At 48.9% G+C, this 25,043-nt stretch overlaps 1 protein-coding gene across 1 annotated transcript in view; it reads right to left on the bottom strand.

The window, feature by feature from the left end:
- Positions 1-22,028, bottom strand: part of LOC140403363 (pancreatic secretory granule membrane major glycoprotein GP2-like) — a 71,176-nt gene extending 49,148 nt beyond the window's left edge. Inside the window, exons 1-2 of the mRNA XM_072491271.1 lie at positions 21,980-22,028; positions 13,979-14,123 (exon numbers count right to left, since the gene is read on the bottom strand). Coding sequence (XP_072347372.1) covers positions 13,979-14,123; positions 21,980-22,025 — 191 coding nt within the window. The 5' untranslated portion in view covers positions 22,026-22,028. The remainder of the gene's footprint in view (positions 1-13,978; positions 14,124-21,979) is intronic.
- Between the last annotated feature and the right edge of the window lie 3,015 nt (positions 22,029-25,043).

The following is a 25,043-nucleotide window of genomic DNA, read 5'->3' as shown; positions in this document are numbered from 1 at the left end:
GAAATCCAGGTACGACCTCTGCAAAGCCATCCGAGATGCCAAGAGAGAAGATCAAACCAAGCTAGAGTCACAGAGAGACTCTCGGCGGTTGTGGCAAGGACTAAACAACATAACGGGCTACAAGTCGAACAGTATCTCTGGCAGCAGCGCACCCCTCCCTGATGAACTCAATGCATTCTGTGCTCGGTTCGAGCAGGTAACCAACAATCCGCTGGCGAGTGCCCCAGCAGCCCATAACTCACCCATACCCACCATCACAGCTTCCAAAGTCAAATTGCCTTCCTGAAAGTGAACCCTCGGAAGTGACGGGCCCAGACGGGATCCCTGGTCGTGCACTCAGAGCCTGCGCGGACCAGCTGGCAGAGGTATTCACGGACATCTTTAACCTGTCCCTACTCCTCTCCGAGGTCCCCACCTGCTTCAAGAAGACCAGCATCATACCGGTACCAAAGAAGAACCAGGCAACGTGCCTCAATGACTACCGACCAGTGGCCCTGACTTCAGTCGTAATGAAGTGCTTCGAGAGGTTGATCATGAAGCACATCACCTACATACTCCCAGAACACCTTGATCCACTGCAATTCGCATACCGCTGCAACCGGTCCACATCAGACACCATTTCCCTGACCCTACACTCATCCCTAGAGCATCTCAAAAACAAGGACTCCTACATTCGACTCCTATTTATTGACTACAGCTCCGCCTTCAACACCATAATCCCAGCCAAGCTCATATCAAAGCTCCAAAACCTAGGACTTGGCTCCCCACTCTGCAACTGGATCCTCGATTTTCTGACCAACAGACCACAATCAGTAAGAATGAACAACAACACCTCCTCCACAATAGTCCTCAACACCGGCGCCCCGCAAGGCTGCGTACTTAGCCCCCTACTCTACTCCCTGTACACACACGACTGTGTGGCAAAACTTGGTTCCAACTCCATCTACAAGTTTGCTGACGATACGACCATAGTGGGCCGGATCTCGAATAACGATGAGTCCGAATACAGGAGGGAGATAGAGAACCTAGTGGAGTGGTGTAGCGATAACAATCTCTCCCTCAATGCCAGCAAAACTAAAGAGCTGGTAATTGTCTTCAGGAAGCAAAGTACTGTACACACCCGTCAGCATCAACGGGGCCGAGGTGGAGATGGTTAGTAGTTTCAAATTCCTCGGGGTGCACATCTCCAAAAATCTGTCCTGGTCCACCCACGTCGACGCTACCACCAAGAAAGCACAACAGCGCCTATACTTCCTCAGGAAACTAAGGAAATTCGGCATGTCCACATTAACTATTACCAACTTTTACAGATGCACCATAGAAAGCATCCTATCGGGCTGCATCACAGCCTGGTATGGCAACTGCTCGGCCCAGGACCGCAAGAAACTTCAGAGAGTCGTGAACACCGCCCAGTCCATCACACGAACCTGCCTCCCATCCATTGACTCCATCTACGCCTCCCGTTGCCTGGGGAAAGCGGGCAGCATAATCAAAGATCCCTCCCACCCGGCTTACTCACTCTTCCAACTTCTTCCATCGGGCAGGAGATACAGAAGTCTGAGAACATGCACGAACAGACTCAAAAACAGCTTCTTCCCCACTGTCACCACTCCTAAATGACCCTCTTATGGACTGACCTCATTAACACTACACCCTGTATGCTTCATCCGATGCCAGTGCTTGTGTAGTTACATTGGATATGTTGTGTTGCCCTATTATGTATTTTCTTTTATTCCCTTTTCTTCTCATGTCACATGATAAGAGGTCACAACTTTCTTAAAGGGACACTTACATGACAGGAGGCACAAAAGAAATTAATCCCAAGGAGGAGGAAACATGCTAAGGGGGAGGACGAGGCAACCATGGCGGACTAGAGAAGTCAAAGACAGCATGAAAGCAAAAGAAAAAACATACAAACTGGCGAGCATTCGTGGAAAGCCAGTGGATTGGGAAGCCTTTAAAAGTGAGCAGAGGACAACTAAAAAAGCAGTAAGGGGGGGGCGAAGATGAAATATGAGTGCAAGCTAGCTAGTAATATAAAAGAAGATTGCAAGAGTTTCTTTCAATATATAAAAGTTAAGAGAGAAGCAAGAATGAACATATAACTGGAAAATGAGGCTGGAGAATAATAGGAAACTGTCATGTGAGAGTACCCTTTAAGAAATGGGTGTTTAAGAAATGTACCTTTAAGAAATGGAGCTGCTCATGTTACTGCAGTGATGTCAGAGTGTGGGTGGGGCTAAGCTCTACTTCTGCTTTTTGGGTTTCAGTTGGAGAAAGCTTGGGTGTGTCTGTGAGCTGCACTGCTGTTGATCTCTGCCATCCAAAGACTATCTATGGATCATTTGGTGAATTCAGAAGAAGTATAAATGTTTTCAGTCTTCAATGTAAACCCTGATGTGCTCCTGTTTGGAGGTTTGCTAAGTCTTTTGGATGGTAAAAGGACAGCATACAGGTTATTTAGTGTGGTATTCTTTGGGGGGTGTATTTGATTTACTGGTTGCTAAGATGTTCACTGTTTGTTGTAGAAAGGTTAACTTGAGTTCATAGAATAAACATTGTTTTGTTTTAAAAACAACTGGTCCATTTTCTGCTGTCCCACATCTGTAAAGTGAGCCGTGTGCTCCCCATACCACAATCTAGTAAAAGTTGTGGGTCAGGTGAACTCCATGATACACTTTGGGGTTCTCTGAACCCTGGCCCATAATAAAACAAAGAAATGGCAGACAAACTGAATAGTTTTGCATCAGTCTCCACAGTGGTAGACACCAGTGGGATGACCGAACACCAGGAGAACCAGGGGGCAGGGGTGAGTGTAGTGGCCATCACTAAGGAGAAGGTTCTGGGGAAACTGAAAGGTCTGAAGGTGGATAAGCCACCTGGACCGGATGGACTACACCCCAGCGTTCTAAAGGAGATAGCGGAGGAGATTGTGGAGGCATTAGTGATGATCTTTCAGGAATCACTGGAGGCAGGGAGGGTCCCAGAGGACTGGAAGGTGGCTAATGTAACACCGCTGTTTAAGAAGGGAGGGAGGCAGAAGATGGGAAATTATAGGCCGGTTACCCTGACTTCGGTCATAGGTAAGATTTGAGAGTCCATTATTAAAGATGAGATTGCGGAGTACTTGGAAGTGCATGGTAAAATAGGACTGAGTCAGCACGGCTTCGTCAAAGGGAGATCATGTCTGACAAATCTGTTAGGGTTCTTTGAGAATAACAAGGAAGATAGAGAAAGGAGAACCAGTGGACATGGTCTATTTAGATTTCCAGAAGGTCGTTGACAATCATAGAATTTACAGTGCAGAAGGAGGCCATTCGGCCCATCAAGTCTGCACCAGCTCTTGGAAAGAGCACCCTACCCAAGGTCAACACCTCCACCCTATCCCCGTAACCCAGTAACCCCACCCAACACTAAGGGCAATTTTGGACACTAAGGGCAATTTATCATGGCCAATCTACCTAACCTGCACATCTTTGGACTGTGGGAGGAAACCAGAGCACCCGGAGGAAACCCACGCACACACGGGGAGGATGTGCAGACTCCGCACAGACAGTGACCCAAGCCGGGAATCGAACCTGGGACCCTGGAGCTGTGAAGCAGTTGTGCTATCCACAATGCTACCGTGCTGCCCATAGGTGCCATAGAGGAGTCTGTTAAATAAGTTAAGGTGCCATGGTTTTCAGGGCGAGAGACTGGCATGGGTAGAGAATTGGCTGACTGGCAGAATGCAGAGAGTGGGGATAAAGGGGTCTTTTTCAGGATGGCAACCGGTATCTAGTTATGTGCCTCAGGGGTCTGTGCTGGGACCACAACTTTTCACAATATACATTAATGATCTGGAGGAAGGAACTGAAGGTACTGTTGCTACGTTTGTAGATGATACAAAGATCTGTAGAGGGACAGGTAGTGTTGAGGAAGCAGGGGGGGGGGGGGGGGGGTGGGGGGGGGGCTGCAGAAGGATTTGGAGGGGCGAGGAGAGTGGGCAAAGAAGTGGCAGATGGAATACAATGTGGAAAAGTGTCAGGTTCTGCGTTTTGAAAGGAGGAATGGAGGCATAGACTATTTTCTAAATGGGGAAATGCTGAGGAAGCACAAAGGGACTTGGGAGTCCTTGTTCAAGATTCTCTTAAGGTTAACGTGCAGATTCAGTCGGCAGTTAGGAAGGCAAATGCAATCTTAGCATTCATGGCCAGAGGGCTACAATACAAGAGCAGGGTTGTACTTGTGAGGCTGGAAAAGGCTCTGGTCAGACCCCATTTGGAGTATTGGGAGCAGTTCTGGGCCCCGTACCCAAGGAAGGATGTGCTGGCCTTGGAAAGGGTCTAGAGGAGGTTCACAAGAATGATCCCTGGAATGAAGAGCTTGTCGTATGAGGAACGGTTGAGGACTCTGGGTCTGTTGGAGTTTAGGACGACGAGGGTGGATCTTATTGAAACTGACAGGATACTGCGAGGCCCGGATAGAGTGGACGTGGAGAGGATGTTTCCACTTAGAACAAAGAACAAAGAAAAGGACAGCACGGGAACAGGCCCTTCGGCCCTCCAAGCCTGTGCCGACCCTGCTGCCCGTCTAAGCTAAAATCTTCTACATTCCTGGGTCCATATCCCTCTATTCCCATCCTATTCATGTATTTGTCAAGATGCCCCTTAAATGTTACTATCGTCCCTGCTTCCACCACCTGCTCCAGCAGCGAGTTCCAGGCACACACTACCCTCTGCGTAAAAAACTTGCCTCGTACATCTACTCTAAACCTTGCCCCTCTCACCTTAAATTACTGTGGCCCCTAGTAATTGACCCCTCTATCCCGGGGAAAAGCCTCTGACTATCCACTCTGTCTATGCCCCTCATAATTTTGTAGACCTCTATCAGGTCGCCCCTCAACCTCCTTCGTTCCAGTGAGAACAAACCGAGTTAATTCAACCGCTCCTCAGAGCTAATGCCCTCCATACCAGGCAACATCCTGGTAAATCTCTTCTGCACCCTCTCTAAAGCCTTCTGGTAGTGTGGCGACCAGAATTGAACACTATACTCCAAGTGTGGCCTAACTAAGGTTCTATACACAGCTGCAACATGACTTGCCAATTCTTGTAGGAAATGACTTGTAGGAAACACTAGAACCAGAGGACACAATCTCAGACTAAAGGGACGATCCTTTAAAACTGAGATGAGGAGGAATTTCTTCAGCCAGAGGGTGGTGAATCTGTGGAACTCTTTGCCGCAGAAGCTGTGGAGGCCAAATCACTGAGTGTCTTTAAGACAGAGATAGATAGGTTTTTGATCAGTAAGGGGATCAGGGGTTCTGGGGAGAAGGCAGGAGAATGGGGATGAGAATATATCAGCCATGATTGAATGATGGAGCAGACCTGATGGGCTTAATTCTGCTCCTATATCTTATGGTCTTATGGTCTAATAACATTGATAAAAACAGGATGGAGAGACCAGTGTGACTAATTACAGACCACTCCGCCTAACGTCTGTGGTGGTTAAATTATGGGAAATAATTGTGCGAAATGATATAAATCATCGTCTAGGAAGACATAAATTAATCAAAGGGCGTCAGGACAGATTTGTTCAGGCTGAGTCCAGTTTGATTAAGGGCAGCACGGTGGCACAGTTAGCACTGCTGCCTCACAGCGCCAGGGACAATTCCTGCCTGTGGAGTTTGCCCATCCTCCCCATGTGTGCGTGGGTTTCCTCCGGGTGCTCCGGTTTCCTCCCACAGCCCAAAGATGTGCAGGTTAGGTGGATTGGCTACGCTAAATTGCAGAGCCTTTGGCTTTGATCTTTATGTCCTCACTGCCAGAAGAATGGAGAGAGGCGAATGTTGTACCTTGTTTAAGAAAGGGAATAGGTATAACCCTGGGAATTATAGGCCGATTAGTCTCACTTCGGTCACAGGTAAATTATTGGCAAGGGTCTTGAGGGATAGGATTTATGATCATTTGGAAAGATACAGCTTAATCCAGGATAGTCAGCACGGATTTGTGAGGGGTAAGTCTTGCCTCACAAGTTTGATTGTATTCTTTGAGGAGGTAACTAAGTGTAGATGAAGGTAGAGCAGTTGATGTCGGACATATGGGTTTTAATAAGGCGTTTGATAAGGTGCCCCATGGTCGGCTCATGCAGCAAGGAGGCATGGCATAGAGGGAAATTTGGTTGATTGGATCAGTAACTGGCGATCACCGAGAAGACAGAGGGTGGTGGTGGGTGGTAAATTTCCATCCTGGAGCCCAGTTACCAGCGGTGTACCACAGGGATCAGTGCTGGGTCCTCTGCTATTTGTGATTTTTATCAATGACTTGGATGATTTCGTTTCAGCGGGAGCAGTGCGGAAGTGGTTGCTGGGAGGTAAGTCTGTCCTTTAAAAGCACTTGTCTTTGCAGGGGCAGGCCAGTCGATTTCAGAGGGAGAACAGCTGGTGAGTCAGTTTCAGCGGGAGCAGTGGGGAAGTGGTTGCTGGGAGGTAAGTCTGTCCTTTAAAAGCACTTGTCTTTGCAGGGGCATGCCAGTCGATTTCGGCGTGAGAACAGCTGGCGAGTCAGTTTCAGCGGGAGCAGTGCGGAAGTGGTTGCTGGGAGGTAAGTCTGTCCTTTAAAAGCACTTGTCTTTGCAGGGGCATGCCAGTCGATTTCGGCGTGAGAACAGCTGGTGAGTCAGTTTCAGCGGGAGCAGTGCGGAAGTGGTTGCTGGGAGGTAAGTCTGTCCTTTAAAAGCACTTGTCTTTGCAGGGGCAGGCCCGTCGATTTCAGCGGGAGAACAGCTGGTGAGTCAGTTTCAGCGGGAGCAGTGGGGAAGTGGTTGCTGGGAGGTAAGTCTGTCCTTTAAAAGCACTTGTCTTTGCAGGGGCAGGCCAGTCGGTTTCGGCGTGAGAACAGCTGGTGAGTCAGTTTCAGCGGGAGCAGTGCGGAAGTGGTTGCTGGGAGGTAAGTCTGTCCTTTAAAAGCACTTGGCTTTGCAGGGGCAGGCCAGTCGATTTCAGCGGGAGAACAGCTGGTGAGTCAGTTTCAGCGGGAGCAGTGGGGAAGTGGTTGCTGGGAGGTAAGTCTGTCCTTTAAAAGCACTTGTCTTTGCAGGGGCAGGCCAGTCGATTTCGGCGTGAGAACAGCTGGCGAGTCAGTTTCAGCGGGAGCAAAGAACAAAGAACAAAGAAATGTACAGCACAGGAACAGGCCCTTCGGCCCTCCAAGCCCGTGCCGACCATGTTGCCCGACTAAGCTACAATCTTCTACACTTCCTGGGTCCGTATCCCTCTATTCCCATCCTATTCATATATTTGTCAAGATGCCCCTTAAATGTCCCTATCGTCCCTGCTTCCACCACCTCCTCCGGTAGTGAGTTCCAGGCACCCACTACCCTCTGCGTAAAGAACTTGCCTCGTACATCTACTCTAAACCTTGCCCCTCTCACCTTAAACCTATGCCCCCTAGTAATTGACCCCTCTACCCTGGGGAAAAGCCTCTGACTATCCACTCTGTCTATGCCCCTCATAATTGTGTATACCTCTATCAGGTCGCCCCTCAACCTCCTTCGTTCCAGTGAGAACAAACCGAGTTTATTCAACCTCTCCTCATAGCAGTGCGGAAGTGGTTGCTGGGAGGTAAGTCTGTCCTTTAAAAGCACTTGTCGTTGCAGGGGCAGGCCAGTCGATTTCAGCGGGAGTGGAGCTGGCTGGTTAGTCAATTTCAGCAGGAGCTGAGAATTATTTTTTTTTTTTTTTAATTAGTGTTTTAGGTGGGAACAGGAAGTCGACCCGCGGACGTCTGGGAAGACCCTCACCAATAAATTCTGGTGGAGAGGAAACCCGAGACACTACACGTGTAGTGTCTCCCACCCTCCCTCCTCCTCTAACCTAATAATAAAACCCATTGGTGTGAGGTAAGTACCATATTTTATTATATTATTATTTTTTATAAAAAATTTAATTTAGTTGTTAGCCAGATCTTGGTAGAAAGTTAGAGGAATGGCAGGGAAGGGAGTGCAATGTTCCTCCTGCAGGATGTTTGAGGTGAGGGATGCCGTTAGTGTCCCTGCTGATTTTACCTGCAGGAAGTGCTGCCATCTCCAGCTCCTCCAAGACCGAGTTAGGGAACTGGAGCTGGTGTTGGAAGAACTTCGGATCATTCGGGAGGCAGAAGGGGTCATAGATAGCAGCTTCAGGGAATTAGTTACACCAAAGATTGGAGATAGGTGGGTAACTGTAAGAGGGACTGGGAAGAAGCAGTCAGTGCAGGGATCCCCTGCGGGCATTCCCCTGAGAAACAAGTATACCGCTTTGGATACTTGTGGGGGGGGGGGACTTACCAGGGGTAAGCCATGGGGTACGGGCCTCTGGCACGGAGTCTGTCCCTGTTGCTCAGAAGGGAAGGGGGGAGAGGAGCAGAGCATTAGTAATTGGGGACTCTATAGTCAGGGGCACAGATAGGAGATTTTGTGGGAGCGTGAGAGACTCACGTTTGGTATGTTGCCTCCCAGGTGCAAGGGTACGTGATGTCTCGGATCGTGTTTTCCGTGTCCTTAGGGGGGAGGGGGAGCAGCTCCAAGTCGTGGTCCACATTGGCACTAACAACATAGGTAGGAAAGGGGACAAGGTTGTCAGGCAGGCTTTCAGGGAGCTAGGATGGAAGCTCAGAACTAGAACAAACAGAGTTGTTATCTCTGGGTTGTTGCCCGTGCCACGTGATAGTGAGATGAGGAATAGGGAGAGAGAGCATTTAAACACTTGGCTACAGTGATGGTGCAGGCGGGAGGGATTCAGATTTCTGGACAACTGGGGCTCTTTCTGGGGAAGGTGGGACCTCTACAGACAGGATGGTCTACATCTGAACCTGAGGGGCACAAATATCCTGGGGGGGAGATTTGTTAGTGCTCTTTGGGGGGGTTTAAACTAATGCAGCAGGGCCATGGGAACCTGGATTGTAGTTTTAGGGTAAGGGAGAATGAGAGTATAGAGGTCAGGAGCACAGATTTGACGTCGCAGGAGGGGGCCAGTGTTCAGGTAGGTGGTTTGAAGTGTGTCTACTTCAATGCCAGGAGTATACGAAACAAGGTAGGGGAACTGGCAGCATGGGTTGGTACCTGGGACTTCGATGTTGTGGCCATTTCGGAGACATGGATAGAGCAGGGACAGGAATGGATGTTGCAGGTTCCGGGGTTTAGGTGTTTTAGTAAGCTCAGAGAAGGAGGCAAAAGAGGGGGAGGTGTGGCGCTGCTAGTCAAGAGCAGTATTACGGTGGCGGAGAGGATGCTAGATGGGGACTCTTCTTCTGAGGTAGTATGGGCTGAAGTTAGAAACAGGAAAGGAGAGGTCACCCTGTTGGGAGTTTTTTATAGGCTTCCGAATAGTTCTAGGGATGTAGAGGAAAGGATGGCGAAGATGATTCTGGATAAGAGCGAAAGTAACAGGGTAGTTATTATGGGAGACTTTAACTTTCCAAATATTGACTGGAAAAGATATAGTTTGAGTACAATAGATGGGTCGTTTTTTTGTACAGTGTGTGCAGGAGGGTTTCCTGAAACAATATGTTGACAGGCCAACAAGAGGCGAGGCCACGTTGGATTTGGTTTTGGGTAATGAACCAGGCCAGGTGTTGGATTTGGAGGTAGGAGAGCACTTTGGGGACAGTGACCACAATTCGGTGACGTTTACGTTAATGATGGAAAGGGATAAGTATACACCGCAGGGCAAGAGTTATAGCTGGGGGAAGGGCAATTATGATGCCATTAGACGTGACTTGGGGGGGATAAGGTGGAGAAGTAGGCTGCAAGTGTTGGGCACACTGGATAAGTGGGGCTTGTTCAAGGATCAGCTACTGCGTGTTCTTGATAAGTATGTACCGGTCAGACAGGGAGGAAGGCGTCGAGCGAGGGAACCGTGGTTTACCAAGGAAGTGGAATCTCTTGTTAAGAGGAAGAAGGAGGCCTATGTGAAGATGAGGTGTGAAGTTTCGGTTGGGGCGATGGATAGTTACAAGGTAGCGAGGAAGGATCAAAAGAGAGAGCTAAGATGAGCAAGGAGGGGACATGAGAAGTATTTGGCAGGAAGGATCAAGGAAAACCCAAAAGCTTTCTATAGGTATGTCAGGAATAAGCGAATGACTAGGGAAAGAGTAGGACCAGTCAAGGACAGGGATGGGAAATTGTGTGTGGAGTCTGAAGAGATAGGCGAGATACTAAATGAATATTTTTCGTCAGTCTTCACTCAGGAAAAAGATAATGTTGTGGAGGAGAATGCTGAGCCCCAGGCTCATAGAATAGATGGCATTGAGGTACGTAGGGAAGAGGTGTTGGCAATTCTGGACAGGCTGAAAATAGATAAGTCCTCGGGACCTGATGGGATTTATCCTAGGATTCTCTGGGAGGCCAGGGAAGAGATTGCTGGACCTTTGGCTTTGATTTTTATGTCATCATTGGCTACAGGAATAGTGTTCAGAATGGAGTACAGTCATAAGTGGAGTACCACAAGGATCTGTTCTGGGGCCGTTGCTGTTTGTCATTTTTATCAATGACCTAGAGGAAGGCGCAGAAGGGTGGGTGAGTAAATTTGCAGACGATACTAAAGTCGGTGGTGTTGTCGATAGTGTGGAAGGATGTAGCAGGTTACAGAGGGATATAGATAAGCTGCAGAGCTGGGCTGAGAGGTGGCAAATGGAGTTTAATGTAGAGAAGTGTGAGGTGATTTACTTTGGAAGGAATAACAGGAATGTGGAATATTTGGTTAATGGTAAAGTTCTTGAGAGTGTGGATGAGCAGAGGGATCTAGGTGTCCATGTACATAGATCCCTGAAAGTTGCCACCCAGGTTGATAGGGTTGTGAAGAAGGCCTATGGAGTGTTGGCCTTTATTGGTAGAGGGATTGAGTTCCGGAGTCGGGAGGTCATGTTGCAGCTGTACAGAACTCTGGTACGGCCGCATTTGGAGTATTGCGTACAGTTCTGGTCACCGCATTATAGGAAGGACGTGGAGGCTTTGGAGCGGGTGCAGAGGAGATTTACCAGGATGTTGCCTGGTATGGAGGGAAAATCTTATGAGGAAAGACTGATGGACGTGAGGTTGTTTTCGTTGGAGAGAAGAAGGTTAAGAGGAGACTTAATAGAGGCATACAAAATGATCAGGGGGTTGGATAGGGTGGACAGTGAGAGCCTTCTCCCGCGGATGGATATGGCTGGCACGAGGGGACATAACTTTAAACTGAGGGGTAATAGATATAGGACAGAGGTCAGAGGTAGGTTCTTTACGCAAAGAGTAGTGAGGCCGTGGAATGCCCTACCTGCTACAGTAGTGAACTCGCCAACATTGAGGGCATTTAAAAGTTTATTGGATAAACATATGGATGATAATGGCATAGTGTAGGTTATATGGCTTTTGTTTCGGTGCAACATCGTGGGCCGAAGGGCCTGTACTGCGCTGTATTGTTCTATGTTCTATGTTCTATGATGGAGTTGAAGGAATTTGCTGATGACACCAAGATTGGTGGAGTAGTGGATGAGGTGGAGGGCTGTTGTAGGCTGCAGAGAGACATTGATAGGATGCAGAGCTGGGCTGAAAAGTGGCAGGTGGAGTTTAACCCTGATAAGTGTGAGGTGATTCATTTTGGTCGGACAAATATGAATTTGGATTACAGGGTTAACGGCAGGGTTCTGAAGAATGTGGAGGAGCAGAGAGATCACGGAGTTCATGTCCATAGATCTCTGAAAGTTGCCACCCAAGTGAATAGAGCCGTGAAGAAAGTGTGTTAGCGTTTATTAACAGGGGGATTGAGTTTAAGAGCCGTGAGGTTAAGCTGCAACTGTACAAGACCTTGGTTCGACCATATTTGGAGTATTGTGTGCAGTTCTGGTCACCTCATTATAGGAAGGATGTGGAAGCATTGGAAAGGGTGCAAAGGAGATTTACCAGGATGCTGCCTGGATTGGAGGGTAGGTCTTATGAGGAAAGGTTGAGGGAGCTAGGGCTTTTCTCATTGGAGCGGAGGAGGATGAGTGGTGACTTAATTGAGGTGTATAAGATGATGAGAGGGATAGATAGAGTGGACGTTCAGCGGCTTTTTCCTCGGGTGGATGTAGCTGTTACAAGGGGGCATAACTATAAGGTTCATGGTGGAAGACATAGGAGGGATGTCCGAGGTAGGTTCTTTACTCAGAGAGTGGTTGGGGCGTGGAACGCACTCCCAGCTATGGTGGTGGAGTCGGACACTTTAGGAACTTTCAAGCGGTTATTGGATAGGCACACGGAGTGCACTAGAATGATTGGGAGTAGGTTGATTTGATCTTAGTTTCAGACTAGTTCGGCACAACATTGTGGGCCGAAGGGCCTGTGCTGTGCTGTACAGTTCTATGTTCTATGTTCTATGCACGCAGACATTCCATGGGGTCCATGTTTCTTGCCATCGCGGACGCTCACTCAAAGTAGCGTAACGTGTACAACATGGCCTCAACGACATCCAGGGCCACGGTACAAAAGCTCGGGTGCTCGCTCAGCACCCGTGGGATCCCTGAGGTTCTGGTGACAGACAACAGGACGCCCTCCACGAGTGAGGAGTTTGCAAAAACGGAACACATCTGACATCAGAACCGTCCTTACCGCTCCTCATCCATCGGCCCGGCAGAAAGGGCGGTCCAAAAGGGACATAAAATAACAAACCACGAGCTCCATGAACACGGGACTGGCACGGTTCCTTTTTAACTACAGGGGTAGCCCATGAAGAACTGCTGTTGGGCTGAAGGCTTCGATCGGTTGAGCCTCATGTTACTGAACCTCGGTGTGAAAGTGGAGGTTCAGCAGGAGGCCCCGCAGTGACATCATTAACAGAGGACAGCAGGGCGGCAGTTTCACTCGGGGACACGGTCTCTGTTGTAACCTTGGAGACAAGGCGCTGACTCCCAGGTGTCGTGCTGGAGAGAACAGGACCGGCCTCCAACACGTTAGGATTCAGGGGAAAGTCCAGCGGAAGCATTTGGAAGAATGCGATCAGACTTGAGAACGTACAGAGATTATTAATGAGGATATTGCCATGGGCAGCACGGTGGCACAGTGGTTAGCACTGTCGCCTCACAGCTCCAGGGTCCCAGGTTCGATTCCCGCTTGGGTCACTGTCTGTGCGGAGTCTGCACGTTCTCCCCGTGTCTGTGTGGGTTTCCTCCGGGTGCTCCGGTTTCCTCCCACATGTCCCAAAAGACGTGCTGTTCGGTGAATTGGACATTCTGAATTCTCCCTCTGAGTACCTGAACAGGTGCCGGATTTTCACAGGGATTTTCACAGTAACACCATTGCAGTGTGTCAGCCTACTTGTGACAATAATAAAGATTGTATTTTATATTATTATGAATGAGAAACTGTAGTCAGGAGGAGAGATTGGATTGGCTGGAATTGTTGACCTTTCAACAGAGGCTAAGGGGGGATTTAAACTTTAAAAACTTACCTTGAAGAGTGACATCACAGCAAAGCAGTCACCTGATTGGCTGGTAGGGAAAGTGCTCCAATTAGCAGTAGCTGGGAGAAATTTAACTCTTCGTGTGTTGGTAAGCATTGTGATTGGTAAATAAACTCTTTATTCCTTTCGCTGATTCATTATTTGATATTATATTTGTAATCAGTTCAGGTAAAGTGTAAAAATGGCAGGAGATCCCAGACCCGTGTTATGCTCCTCTGAGAGAGAACGGCAACCGCGCATGCGCGGGTGACGCCAGTTATGCGGCGCCGCCTTTACGCGGGCGACAAGGCCTGGCGCGGGTAGATGACGCGGCTCCGATCCTGGCCCATTGTCAGGGCCTGAATCGGTCGGGATCGGGGCCGTTTCGCGGCGTCGTGAACCTCGACGGCGTTCACAACGGCGCGGCCACTTCGGCGCGGGAGTGGAGAGTCCCGCTCTACATCTTCCCTTTCCCAGGATTCACTCCCAGCCCCATTGCTCCGAATAATGATCCCAGTTTCTCTGAAGTTTCACTGATGAGTTTAATTGAGTTTCCCGTGGACTTACCCGTTGAATCTATACCATCCAGTGAGAAGGTTGTTGTCACATTGAAAACTAGAACAGTTAGTGTTAGCACAGTTTGTGCTCCTCCATGGCTGGTCCAGGACTGTGTGATTCACACACGGGTCGGCAGACAGGAAATGGCAGCAATCTGTTGATTGTAAAGATAAAGTTTCGGAAATGTTCCACACTGACTCGTCTCCATTGAAACATTAAAAACCTCCCTTTCACCCACTGCTCTGCTATCAAATCCCTGAAATGAAAGCGGGAATCTCTGCTCCTTCCCGAGACCAGTACCCGGAACCCCCCACCCTCACCCCCGACCCCCAGCTCCAACAAACTGCAGACTCCTTTCATTCTTTCAACCTGAAAACCTCAACTCCTTGTTCCACTAAATTTCCCACCCAAGATTCCTCGATACTTTCCAGGATCTTTACCTCACTTCCCCTGGGAATCTCCCGATATTCCCCATGTTTCACTCTGTCGGATCCACAGCCTCCCTTTCCCTGGATTTAATCCCTGGCCCATTGGTCTGACTAATGATCAGGATGTGCTGACATCATTCCGAAATCCACTGGGATTCTCCTCAGTGAAAGCGGATCTCAGACACGGCTGTGATCCCGTGTCCCACACAAACAGGGTAGATGTCAGGAGAGGCCTCTTCCGGGATTTACCCAGCTCACAAAACCTCACAAGATCTAACGGGATCTGGCGAAACATCACCATCTGCATCCCGCCCATTGTGGGCAGGATGAGTATTTGTCAAGTCAGCATATTAGTGAGGCAGCTAACCTCCGTCGAATATGCAGCTCACCTGATCTATCGAGGCTTTAGGATGTAACCTCCCCGCCTTGGATCCTTAGACAAGTGCAGCTCAGTCCAGGGCCGACTCAGAGGGTCCAAAGATCGGCCTCCATTTTAAAATGACGTCGCGATCTCCTCTTACACTGAGGAGTTCTGGCGAGCGGAGTTCTTCCGTGTCGGAAAAGGGATTAAGTTCGGCCTCGGTGGGGTGTTCTCACTGAGGCCCTGGATTACAGCAGAGTCCCGGTCGATAGCGTGGTCTTTCTCAGCGCTGTGAGCGCCGGAATGCACTCGTAAACGTGCCAAAAACACCCTCCCTCCAGGGCCCTGTCCCCCTAATCCCACCGAACCGGCACAACTTGGGTCTGTGGGAGCAAACCGGAGATTGGCTAATTGAGTTTACTCCAGGTTGAGTTAGAAAGATTAATTTTCATTACAGAGGATGCTGGGTAAACTCAGCAGGTCTGGCAGCACCTGTGGACAGAGGAGCAGAGGGTGAGATTTAGTGGCCAATCGCACGCGACTTGGTGTCAGGACGAGGCTGTTGAATCTCCAGAAATACGCAACGGTCAAAATGTCTTGTGAGATTCAAGCGAGCCTCGGCAGGCATCATGATCTGGATCTCACCCCCACTGGCTGATTTCAATGCCCAGATGCCGGATTCTCCCGGTGCCCAGGGAATGGCCATGCCCGGGAGACCTCGCCAGGGTGCCGTTAGTCCTGGCCCACACACGCATGGAGCACACGTAATGACTCCTGAGGGGATGGGGGGGGGGAGAATTTCCCAGGGTGATCGGGGAAAGGACAAGGTGGCATTGCCAGGGTTCTTGGGTGGCACTCCCCGGCCGACCCCTCCCTCCACCCAGACCCTCCCTCCCAAAACACTCCCTCTGAACCCCTCCCTCCCCCCAAACGTCTCCTGAACGACCTCACCCCCTCCACCACCTTGCCTCCCTCGAGCTCCTCCTTCCACTGCCTCACCTCCCTCCAACACCTAACTTCCCTCCAGCTCCTCACCCACCTCCAATACCTCACCTCCCTCCAACACCTCAACTCCCTCCAACACCTCAGCTCCCTCCAACACCTCAGCTCCCTCCAGCTCATCACCCACCTCCAACACCTCACTTCCCTCCAGCACCTCACCCACCTCCAACACCTCACCTCCCTCCAACACCTCACCTCCCTCCAACATCTCAGCTCCCTCCAACACCTCACCTCCCTCCAGCTCCTCACCTCCCTCCAAAACCTCAACTTCCTCCAACACCTAACCTCCCTCCAACACCTCACCTCCCTCCAGCTCCTCACCCACCTCCAACACCACACTTCCCTCCAACACCTCACCTCCCTCCAACACCTCACTTGCCTCCAGCACCTCACCTCCCTCCAAAACCTCAACTTCCTCCAACACCTAACCTCCCTCCAACACCTCACCTCCCTCCAGCTCCTCACCTCCCTCCAACACCTCACTTCCCTCCAGCACCTCACCTCCCTCCAACACCTCACCTCCCTCCAACACCTCACCTCCCTCCAACACCTCAACTCCCTCCAGCTCCTCACCCACCTCCAACACATCAGCTCCCTCCAACACCTTACCTCCCTCCAACACCTCACCTCCCTCCAGCTCCTCACCTCCCTCCAGCTACTCACCTCCCTCCAACACCTCACCTCCCTCCAACACCTCACCTCCCTACAATACCTCACCTCCCTCCAGTTGGTCACCTCCCTCCAACACCTCACCTCCCTCCAGCGCCTCACCTCCCTCGAACACCTCACCTCCCTACAATACCTCACCTCCCTCCAGTTGGTCACCTCCCTCCAACACCTCACCTCCCTCCAGCGCCTCAACTCTCTCCAACACCTTACCTCCCTACAATTCCTCACCTCCCTCCAGCTCCTCACCTCCCTCCAGCTCCTCACCTCCCTCCAATGCCTTACCTCCCTCCAGCTCCTCACCTCCCTCCAACACCTCACCTCCCTCCAACACCTCACCTCCCTCCAGCTCCTCACCCACCTCCAACACCTCACCTCCGTCCAACACCTCACCTCCCTCCAGCTCCTCACCAACCTCCAACACCTCACCTCCCTCCAACACCTCACCTCCCTCCAACACCTCACCTCCCTCCAGCGCCTCACCAACCTCCAACACCTTACCTCCCTCCAACACCTCACCTCCCTCCAGCGCCTCACCTCCCTCGAACACCTCACCTCCCTACAATACCTCACCTCCCTCCAGTTGGTCACCTCCCTCCAACACCTCACCTCCCTCCAGCGCCTCACCTCTCTCCAACACCTTACCTCCCTACAATACCTCACCTCCCTCCAGCTCCTCACCTCCCTCCAGCTCCTCACCTCCCTCCAATGCCTTACCTCCCTCCAGCTCCTCACCTCCCTCCAATGCCTTACCTCCCTCCAGCTCCTCACCTCCCTCCAACACCTCACCTCCCTCCGACACCTCACCTCCCTCCAGCTCCTCACCCACCTCCAACACCTCACCTCCCTCCAACACCTCACCTCCATCCAACACCTCACCTCCCTCCAGCTCCTCACCCACCTCCAACACCTCACCTCCCTCCAACACCTCACCTCCCTCCAACACCTCACCTCCCTCCAGCACCTCACCTCCCTCGAACACCTCACCTCCCTACAATACCTCACCTCCCTCCAGTTGGTCACCTCCCTCCAACACCTCTCCTCCCTCCAGCGCCTCACCTCTCTCCAACACCTTACCTCCCTACAATATCTCACCTCCCTCCAGCTCCTCACCTCCCTCCAGCTCCTCACCTCCCTCCAATGCCTTACCTCCCTCCAGCTCCTCACCTCCCTCCAACACCTCACCTCCCTCCAACACCTCACCTCCCTCCAGCTCCTCACCCACCTCCAACACCTCACCTCCCTCCAACACCTTACCTCCCTCCAACACCTCACCTCCCTCAAACACCTCACCGCCCTCCAGCTCCTCACCTACCTCCAACACCTCACCTCCCTCCAACACCTCACCTGCCTCCAGCTCCTCACCTCCCTCCAGCTCCTCACCTCCCTCCAGCTCCTCACCTCCCTCCAGCGCCTCACCTCCCTCCAGCTCCTCATCTCCCTCCAGCGCACCCATATCTTGGAGTAACTCATCCGTGCAGAAGTCTTGAATCAGCAATAAACCCTTCAAACTCCACCGCACAACTCCCTGCAGACTTCAGCCTTTTCGATGGCTGGAGAATAGCCAATATTGCCCCTTTGCTTAAGAATGGACCCTGCACATCTTTGGAAACACGTGTCTGTGTGGGTTTCCTCCGGGTGCCCCGGTTTCCTCCCACAGTCCAAAGATGTGCAGGTTAGGTGGATTGGCCACTAAATTGCCTTTAGTGTCCAAAAAGGTTAGGAGGGGTTACTGGGTTATGGGAATAGGGTGGAAGTGAGGGCTTAAGTGCGGTGGTCTTTCCAAAGACCGGTGCAGACTTGATGGGCCAAATGGCCTCCTTCTGCGCTGTAAATCCTCTGATCCATGTAATGGAACCAGGGATAATCCTGGTAATTATAGGCCGGAGGGCTAAAGGCTGTCAGGGCTAAAAGGCTGGGAACAGACGAAGCCTGCGTGGAATATAAGGAAAGTAGGAAGGAACTTAAGCAAGGAGTCAGGAGGGCTAGAAGGGGTCACGAAAAGTCATTAGCAAATAGAGTTAAGGAAAATCCCAAGGATTTTTACACGTACATAAAAAGCAAGAGGGTAGCCAGGGAAAGGGTTGGCCCACTGAAGGATAGGCAAGGGAATCTATGTGCGGAGCCAGAGGAAATGGGTGAGGTACTAAATGAATACTTTGCATCAGTATTCACCAAAGAGAAGAAATTGGTAGATGTTGAGTCTGGAGAAGGGTGTGTAGATAGCCTGGGTCACATTGAGATCCAAAAAGAAGAGGTGTTGGGTAGATAAGTCCCCAGGGCCTGATGGGATCTACCCGAGAATACTGAAGGAGGCTGGAGAGGAAATTGCTGAGGCCTTGACAGAAATCTTTGGATCCTCGCTGTCTTCAGGGGATGTCCCGGAGGATTGGAGAATAGCCAATGTTGTTCCCCTGTTTAAGAAGGGTAGCAAGGATAATCCCGGGAACTACAGGCCGGTGAGCCTTACTTCAGTGGTAGGGAAATTACTGGAGAGAATTCTTCGAGACATGATCTACTCCCATTTGGAAGCAAATAGACGTATTAGTGAGAGGCAGCACGGTTTTGTGAAGGGAAGGTCGTGTCTCACCAACTTGATCGAGTTTTTCGAGGAGGTCACTAAGATGATTGATGCAGGTAGGGCAGTGGATGTTGTCTATATGGACTTCAGTAAGGCCTTTGACAAGGTCCCTCATAGTAGACTAGTACAAAAGGTGAAGTCACACGGGATCAGGGGTGAGCTGGCAAGGTGGATACAGAACTGGCTAGGCCATAGAAGGCAGAGAGTAGCAATGGAAGGATGCTTTTCTAATTGGAGGGCTGTGACCAGTGGTGTTCCACAGGGATCAGTGCTGGGACCTTTGCTCTTTGGAGTATATATAAATGATTTGGAGGAAAATGTAACTGGTCTGATTAGTAAGTTTGCAGACGACACAAAGGTTGGTGGAATTGCGGATAGCGATGAGGACTGTCGGAGGATACAGCAGGATTTAGATTGTTTGGAGACTTGGGCGGAGAGATGGCAGATGGAGTTTAATCCGGACAAATGTGAGGTAATGCATTTTGGAAGGTCTAATGCAGGTAGGGAATATACAGTGAATGGTAGAACCCTCAAGAGTATTGAAAGTCAAAGAGATCGAGGAGTACAGGTCCACAGGTCATTGAAAGGGGCAACACAGGTGGAGAAGGTAGTCAAGAAGGCATACGGCATGCTTGCCTTCATTGGCCGGGGCATTGAGTATAAGAATTGGCAAGTCATGTTGCAGCTGTATAGAATCTTAGTTAGGCCACACTTGGAGTATAGTGTTCAATTCTGGTCGCCACACTACCAGAAGGATGTGGAGGCTTTAGAGAGGGTGCAGAAGAGATTTACCAGAATGTTGCCTGGTATGGAGGGCATTAGCTATGAGGAGCGGTTGAATAAACTCGGTTTGTTCTCACAGGAACGAAGGAGGTTGAGGGGAGACCTGATAGAGGTATACAAAATTATGAGGGGCATGGACAGAGTGGATAAGTCCTAGGGGGCATAGGTTTAAGGTGAGAGGGGCAAGGTTTAGAGTAGATGTACGAGACAAGTTTTTTACGCAGAGTGTAGTGTAGTGTAGTGCCTGGAACTCGCTACCGGAGGAGGTGGTGGAAGCAGGGACGATAGTGACATTTAAGGGGCATCTTGACAAATACATGAATAGGATGGGAATAGAGGGATACGGACCCAGGAAGTGTAGAAGATTGTAGTTTAGTCGGGTAGCATGGTCGGCACGGGCTTGGAGGGCCGAAGGGCCTGGTCCTGTGCTGTACGTTTCTTTGTTCTTTGTTCTTTGTAATACAGATAGATTGGAGAGTTGGGCAGGGAAATGGCAGATAGAGTTCAATCTGGACAAATGCGAGGTGATGCATTTTGGAAGATCAAATTCAAGTGTGAATTGTACAGTAAATGGCAGAACCTTAGTAGCATTGACATACAGAGGGATCTGGGCATTCAGGTCCATAGTTCCATGAAAGTGGCAATACAGGTGGATCACATGGGCAAGAAAGGATATGGCATGCTTGTCTTCATCGGCCTTCTTTGAGTACAAGAGTTATCAGGTCATGTTACAGTTGTATAAAACTTTAGTTAGGCCACATTTGGGATATTGCGTGCAATTCTGGTCACCACACTACCAGAAGGACGTGGATCCTGTGGAGAGGGTGCAAAGAAGGTTTACCCAGAATGTTGCCTATTAGCTATCAGGTGCCATCAGGAATAAACTCGGATTATTTTCGTTGGAAAGACAGAGGCTGTGGAGACACCTGATTGAGGTCAACAAACTATCGCGAGGTATAGACAGGGTGAATAGTCGGAAGCTTTGTCCCAGGCTGGAAGACTCAATGACAAGGGGGCACAGGTTCCAGGTGAGAAGGGATCAGTTCAGGGGCGATGTGCGATGTGCAGGGAAAGGGTGGTCGATGCCTGGAATGCGTTGCCAGTGGAGGTGTGGACGCAGGCACAATGGTAACATTTAAGATGTACTTCGATATAGGCAGCGCGGTAGCGCAGTGGGTTAGCTCTGCTGCCTCACGGCTCCGAGGTCCCAGGTTCGCTCCTGGCACGTGGTCACTGTCTGTGTGAAGTTTGCACATTCTCCCCGTGTTTGCGTGGGTTTCGCCCCGCAACTCAAAGATGTGCAGGCTAGGTGGATTGGCCACGCTAAATTGCCCCTTAATTGGGAAAAAAAAAGAATTGGGTACACTAAATTTAAAAAAATAAACATGTATTTCGATACACACTTGAATAGGCGGGAATGGAGGCCACAGATCATTTGGACAATATGTAGTCGGTCTAAATAAGGAATCTGGATTGGTGCAGGCTTGGTGGGCCGAAGGGCCTGGTCCAGTGCTGTTCTTTGTTCTCCCTCCAGCTCCCAACCTATCTCCTGTATGTCACCTCCACCCAGCTCCTCATCTCCCTCCAGTGCCATGCTTCCCTCCAGCAGCTCACCACCCTCCAGTGCCCAATATTCCTCCAGGGTCTCAACTCCCTCCACTACCTCAAATTCCTTCAGCACCTCTCCACCCTCCAAAGCCTCACTTGCCTCCAGGGCCTCACTTCTCTCCAGTGCCTCAATTATTTCTAATGCCTCACCTCCCCAGGCAAATTCTCGAACTGAGGTAATTGTGCAAACTTTCCCAATTATCCACAAAATCAAATCATCCCAGACCACTCATTATCTCCTCTTGCTGTATAATCCAGATGCCTGAGCCTCAAATGTCACCCATCCACCCCATCACATCATCCACACCCGTCACCCAATCAGTGAAGGCCACAACCTCATCCCAACATTCCAAGCTGGGAACTGTCTTCCCGAAAGCTCTCAGTCTCTCCACCTTCCTGTCGTCCTGAACTCCCTCCTAAATACACACCCTACAATAAAACCTCTCCAAAAAACAACTTCTCTCTTTCAAACCAATTCTTTGGTCAGGAAGAACCTCTCGAGGTTTTGAGGGGAAGATACTGAACGTGGACAATTGTATTTGTTGTACAATGGCCGACCGTCCTGAATGAATGTTACTCACTCAGACATCCCAGAATCAGCAACAACGTCTTCATCTCACTCGGCATATCCTGCAAAGGAAAAGAGACAATCCGTATGGGAGAGAATTCCGGCAATGGGAAAATTAGAGAGAATGTTAAAAACTGTGGGTGGGATAGTAAACATTGAGTTTATCTATCTATAGTGAGTGAATTCTCTCTGGGAGTGGGATAATAAACATTGAGTTTATCTATCTATAGTGAGTGAAGTCTCTCTGGGAGTGGGATAGTAAACATTGAGTTTATCTATCTATATTGAGTGAAGTCTCTCTGGGAGTGGGATAGTAAACATTGAGTTTATCTATCTATAGTGAGTGAAGTCTCTCTCTGGGAGTGGGATAGTAAACATTGAGTTTATCTATCTATAGTGAGTTAAGTCTCTCTCTGGGAGTGGGATAGAAAACATTGGGTTTATCTATCTACAGTGAGTGAAGTCTCTCTGGGAGTGGGATAGTAAACATTGAGTTTATCGATCTATAGTGAGTGAAGTCTCTCTGGGAGTGGGATAGTAAACATTGAGTTTATCTATTTATAGTGAGTGAAGTCTCTCTGGGAGTGGGATAGTAAACATTGAGTTTATCAATCTATACTGAGTGAATTCTCTCTGGGAGTGGAATAGTAAACATTGAGTTTATCTATCTATAGAGAGTGAAGTCTCTCTCTGGGAGTGGGATAGTAAACATTGAGTTTATCTATCTATAGTGAGTGAAGTCTCTCTGGGAGTGGGATAGCAAACATTGAGTTTATCTATCTATACTGAGTGAAGTCTCTCTGGGAGTGGGAGAGTAAACATTGAGTTTATCTATCTATAGTGAGTATAGTCTCTTGGGACGTGGGATAGAAAACATTGAGTTTATCTATTTATAGTGAGTGAAGTCTCTCTGGGAGTAGGATAGTAAACATTGAGTTTATCTATCTCTAGTGAGTGAAGTCTCTCTCTGGGAGCGGGATTGTAAACATTGAGTTTATCTGTCTCTAGTGAGTTAAGTCTCTCTCTGGGAGTTGGATAGTAAACATTGAGTTTATCTATCTATAGTGAGTGAAGTCACTCTGGGAGTGGGATAGTAAACACTGAGTTTATCTATCTCTGGTGAGTGAAGTCTCTCTGCGAGAGGGATAGTAAACTTTGACTTTATGTATCTATAGTGAGTGAAGTCACTCTGGGAGTGGGATAGTAAACACTGAGTTTATCTACCTCTCGTGAGTGAAGTCTCTCTGGGAGTGGAACAGTAAACATTGAGTTTATCTATCTATAGAGAGTGAAGTCTCTCTCTGGGAGTGGGATAGTTAACATTGAGTTTATCTATCTATAATGAGTGAAGTCTCTCTCTCTGAGTGGGATAGTAAACATTGAGTTTATCTATCTATAGTGAGTGAAGTATCTCTCTCTGAGTGGGATAGTAAACATTGAGTTGATCTATCTATTGTGAGTGAAGTCTCTCTGGGATTTGGATAGTAAACATTGAGTTTATCTATCTATCGTGAGTGAACTCTCTGGGAGTGGGATCGTAAACATTGAGTTCATCGATCTCATGTGAGTGAAGTCTCTCTGGCAGAGGGATAGTAGACATTGAGTTTATCTATCTATATTGAGTGAAGTCTCTCTCTGGGAGTGGGAGAGTAAACACTGAGTTTATCAATCTATAGTGAGTGAAGTCTCTCTGGGAGTGGGGTAGAAACATTGCGTTTACCTATCGAAAGTGAGTGAAGTCTCTCTGGAAGTGGGATAGTAAGCATTGAGTTTATCGATCTATAGTGAGTATAGTCTCTTGGGACGTGGGATAGAAAACATTGAGTTTATCTATTTATAGTGAGTGAAGTCTGTCTCTGGGAGTGGGATAGAAAACATTGAGTATATCCATCAATAGTGAGTGAAGTCTCTCTCTGGGAGCGGGATTGTAAACATTGAATTTATCTGTCTCTAGTGAGTGAAGTCTCTCTCTGGTAGTTGGATAGTAAACATTGAGTTTATCTATCTACAGTGAGTGAAGTCACTCTGGGAGTGGGATAGTAAACACTGAGTTTATCTATCTCTGGTGAGTGAAGTCTCTCTGGGAGTGGGATAGTAAACATTGACTTAATGTATCTATAGTGAGTGAAGTCTCTCTGGGAGTGGGATAGTAAACACTGAGCTTTATCTACCTCTCGTGAGTGAAGTCTCTCTGGTAGTGGGATAGTAAACATTGAGTTTATCTATCGAAAGTGAGTGAAGTCTCTCTTGGAGTGGGATAGCAAACATTGAGTTTATCTATCTATAGTGAGTGAAGTCACTCTGGGAGTGGGATAGTAAACACTGAGTTTATCTATCTATAGTGAGTGAAGTCTCTCTCTGCGAGTGGGATAGTAAACATTGAGTTTATCTGTCTATAGTGAGTGAAGTCTCCCTGGGACTGGGATAGTAAACATTCAGTTTATCTATCTATCGTGAGTATAGTCTCTCTGGGAGTGGGATAGAAAACATTGAGTTTATCTATTTATAGTGAGTGAAGTCTCTCTGGGAGTGGGATAATAAACATTGAGTTTATCTATTTATAGAGAGTAAAGTCTGTCTCTGGGAGTGGGATATTAAACATTGAGTTTATCTATCAATAGTGAGTGAAGTCTCTCTCTGGGAGCAGGATTGTAAACATTGAGTTAATCTGTCTCTAGTGAGTTAAGTCTCTCACTGGGAGTGGGATAGTAAACATTGAGTTTATCTATCTATAGTGAGTGAAGTCTCTCTCTGGGAGAGGGATAGAAAACATTGAGTTTATCTATCTCTATTGAGTGAAGTCTCTCTCTCTGGGAGTGGGATAGTAAACATTGAGTTTATCTATCGATAGTGAGTGAAGTCTCTCTGGGAGTGGGATAGTAAACATTGAGTTTATCTATCTATAGTGAGTGAAGTCTCTCTGGGAGTGGGATAGTAAACATTGAGTTTATCTATCTATAGTGAGTGAAGTCTCTCTCTGGGAGTGGGATAGTAAACATTGAGTTTATCTATCTATAGTGAGTGAAGTCTCTCTCTGGGAGTGGGATAGTAAACATTGAATTTATCTATCTATCATG

The sequence above is a fragment of the Scyliorhinus torazame genome, chromosome 27 (assembly GCF_047496885.1).
Source record: "Scyliorhinus torazame isolate Kashiwa2021f chromosome 27, sScyTor2.1, whole genome shotgun sequence".
NCBI classification, from domain to species: domain Eukaryota; kingdom Metazoa; phylum Chordata; class Chondrichthyes; order Carcharhiniformes; family Scyliorhinidae; genus Scyliorhinus; species Scyliorhinus torazame.
Note: the sequence above shows the minus strand (reverse complement) of the source record. Positions and strands in the feature narration are given on the sequence as shown.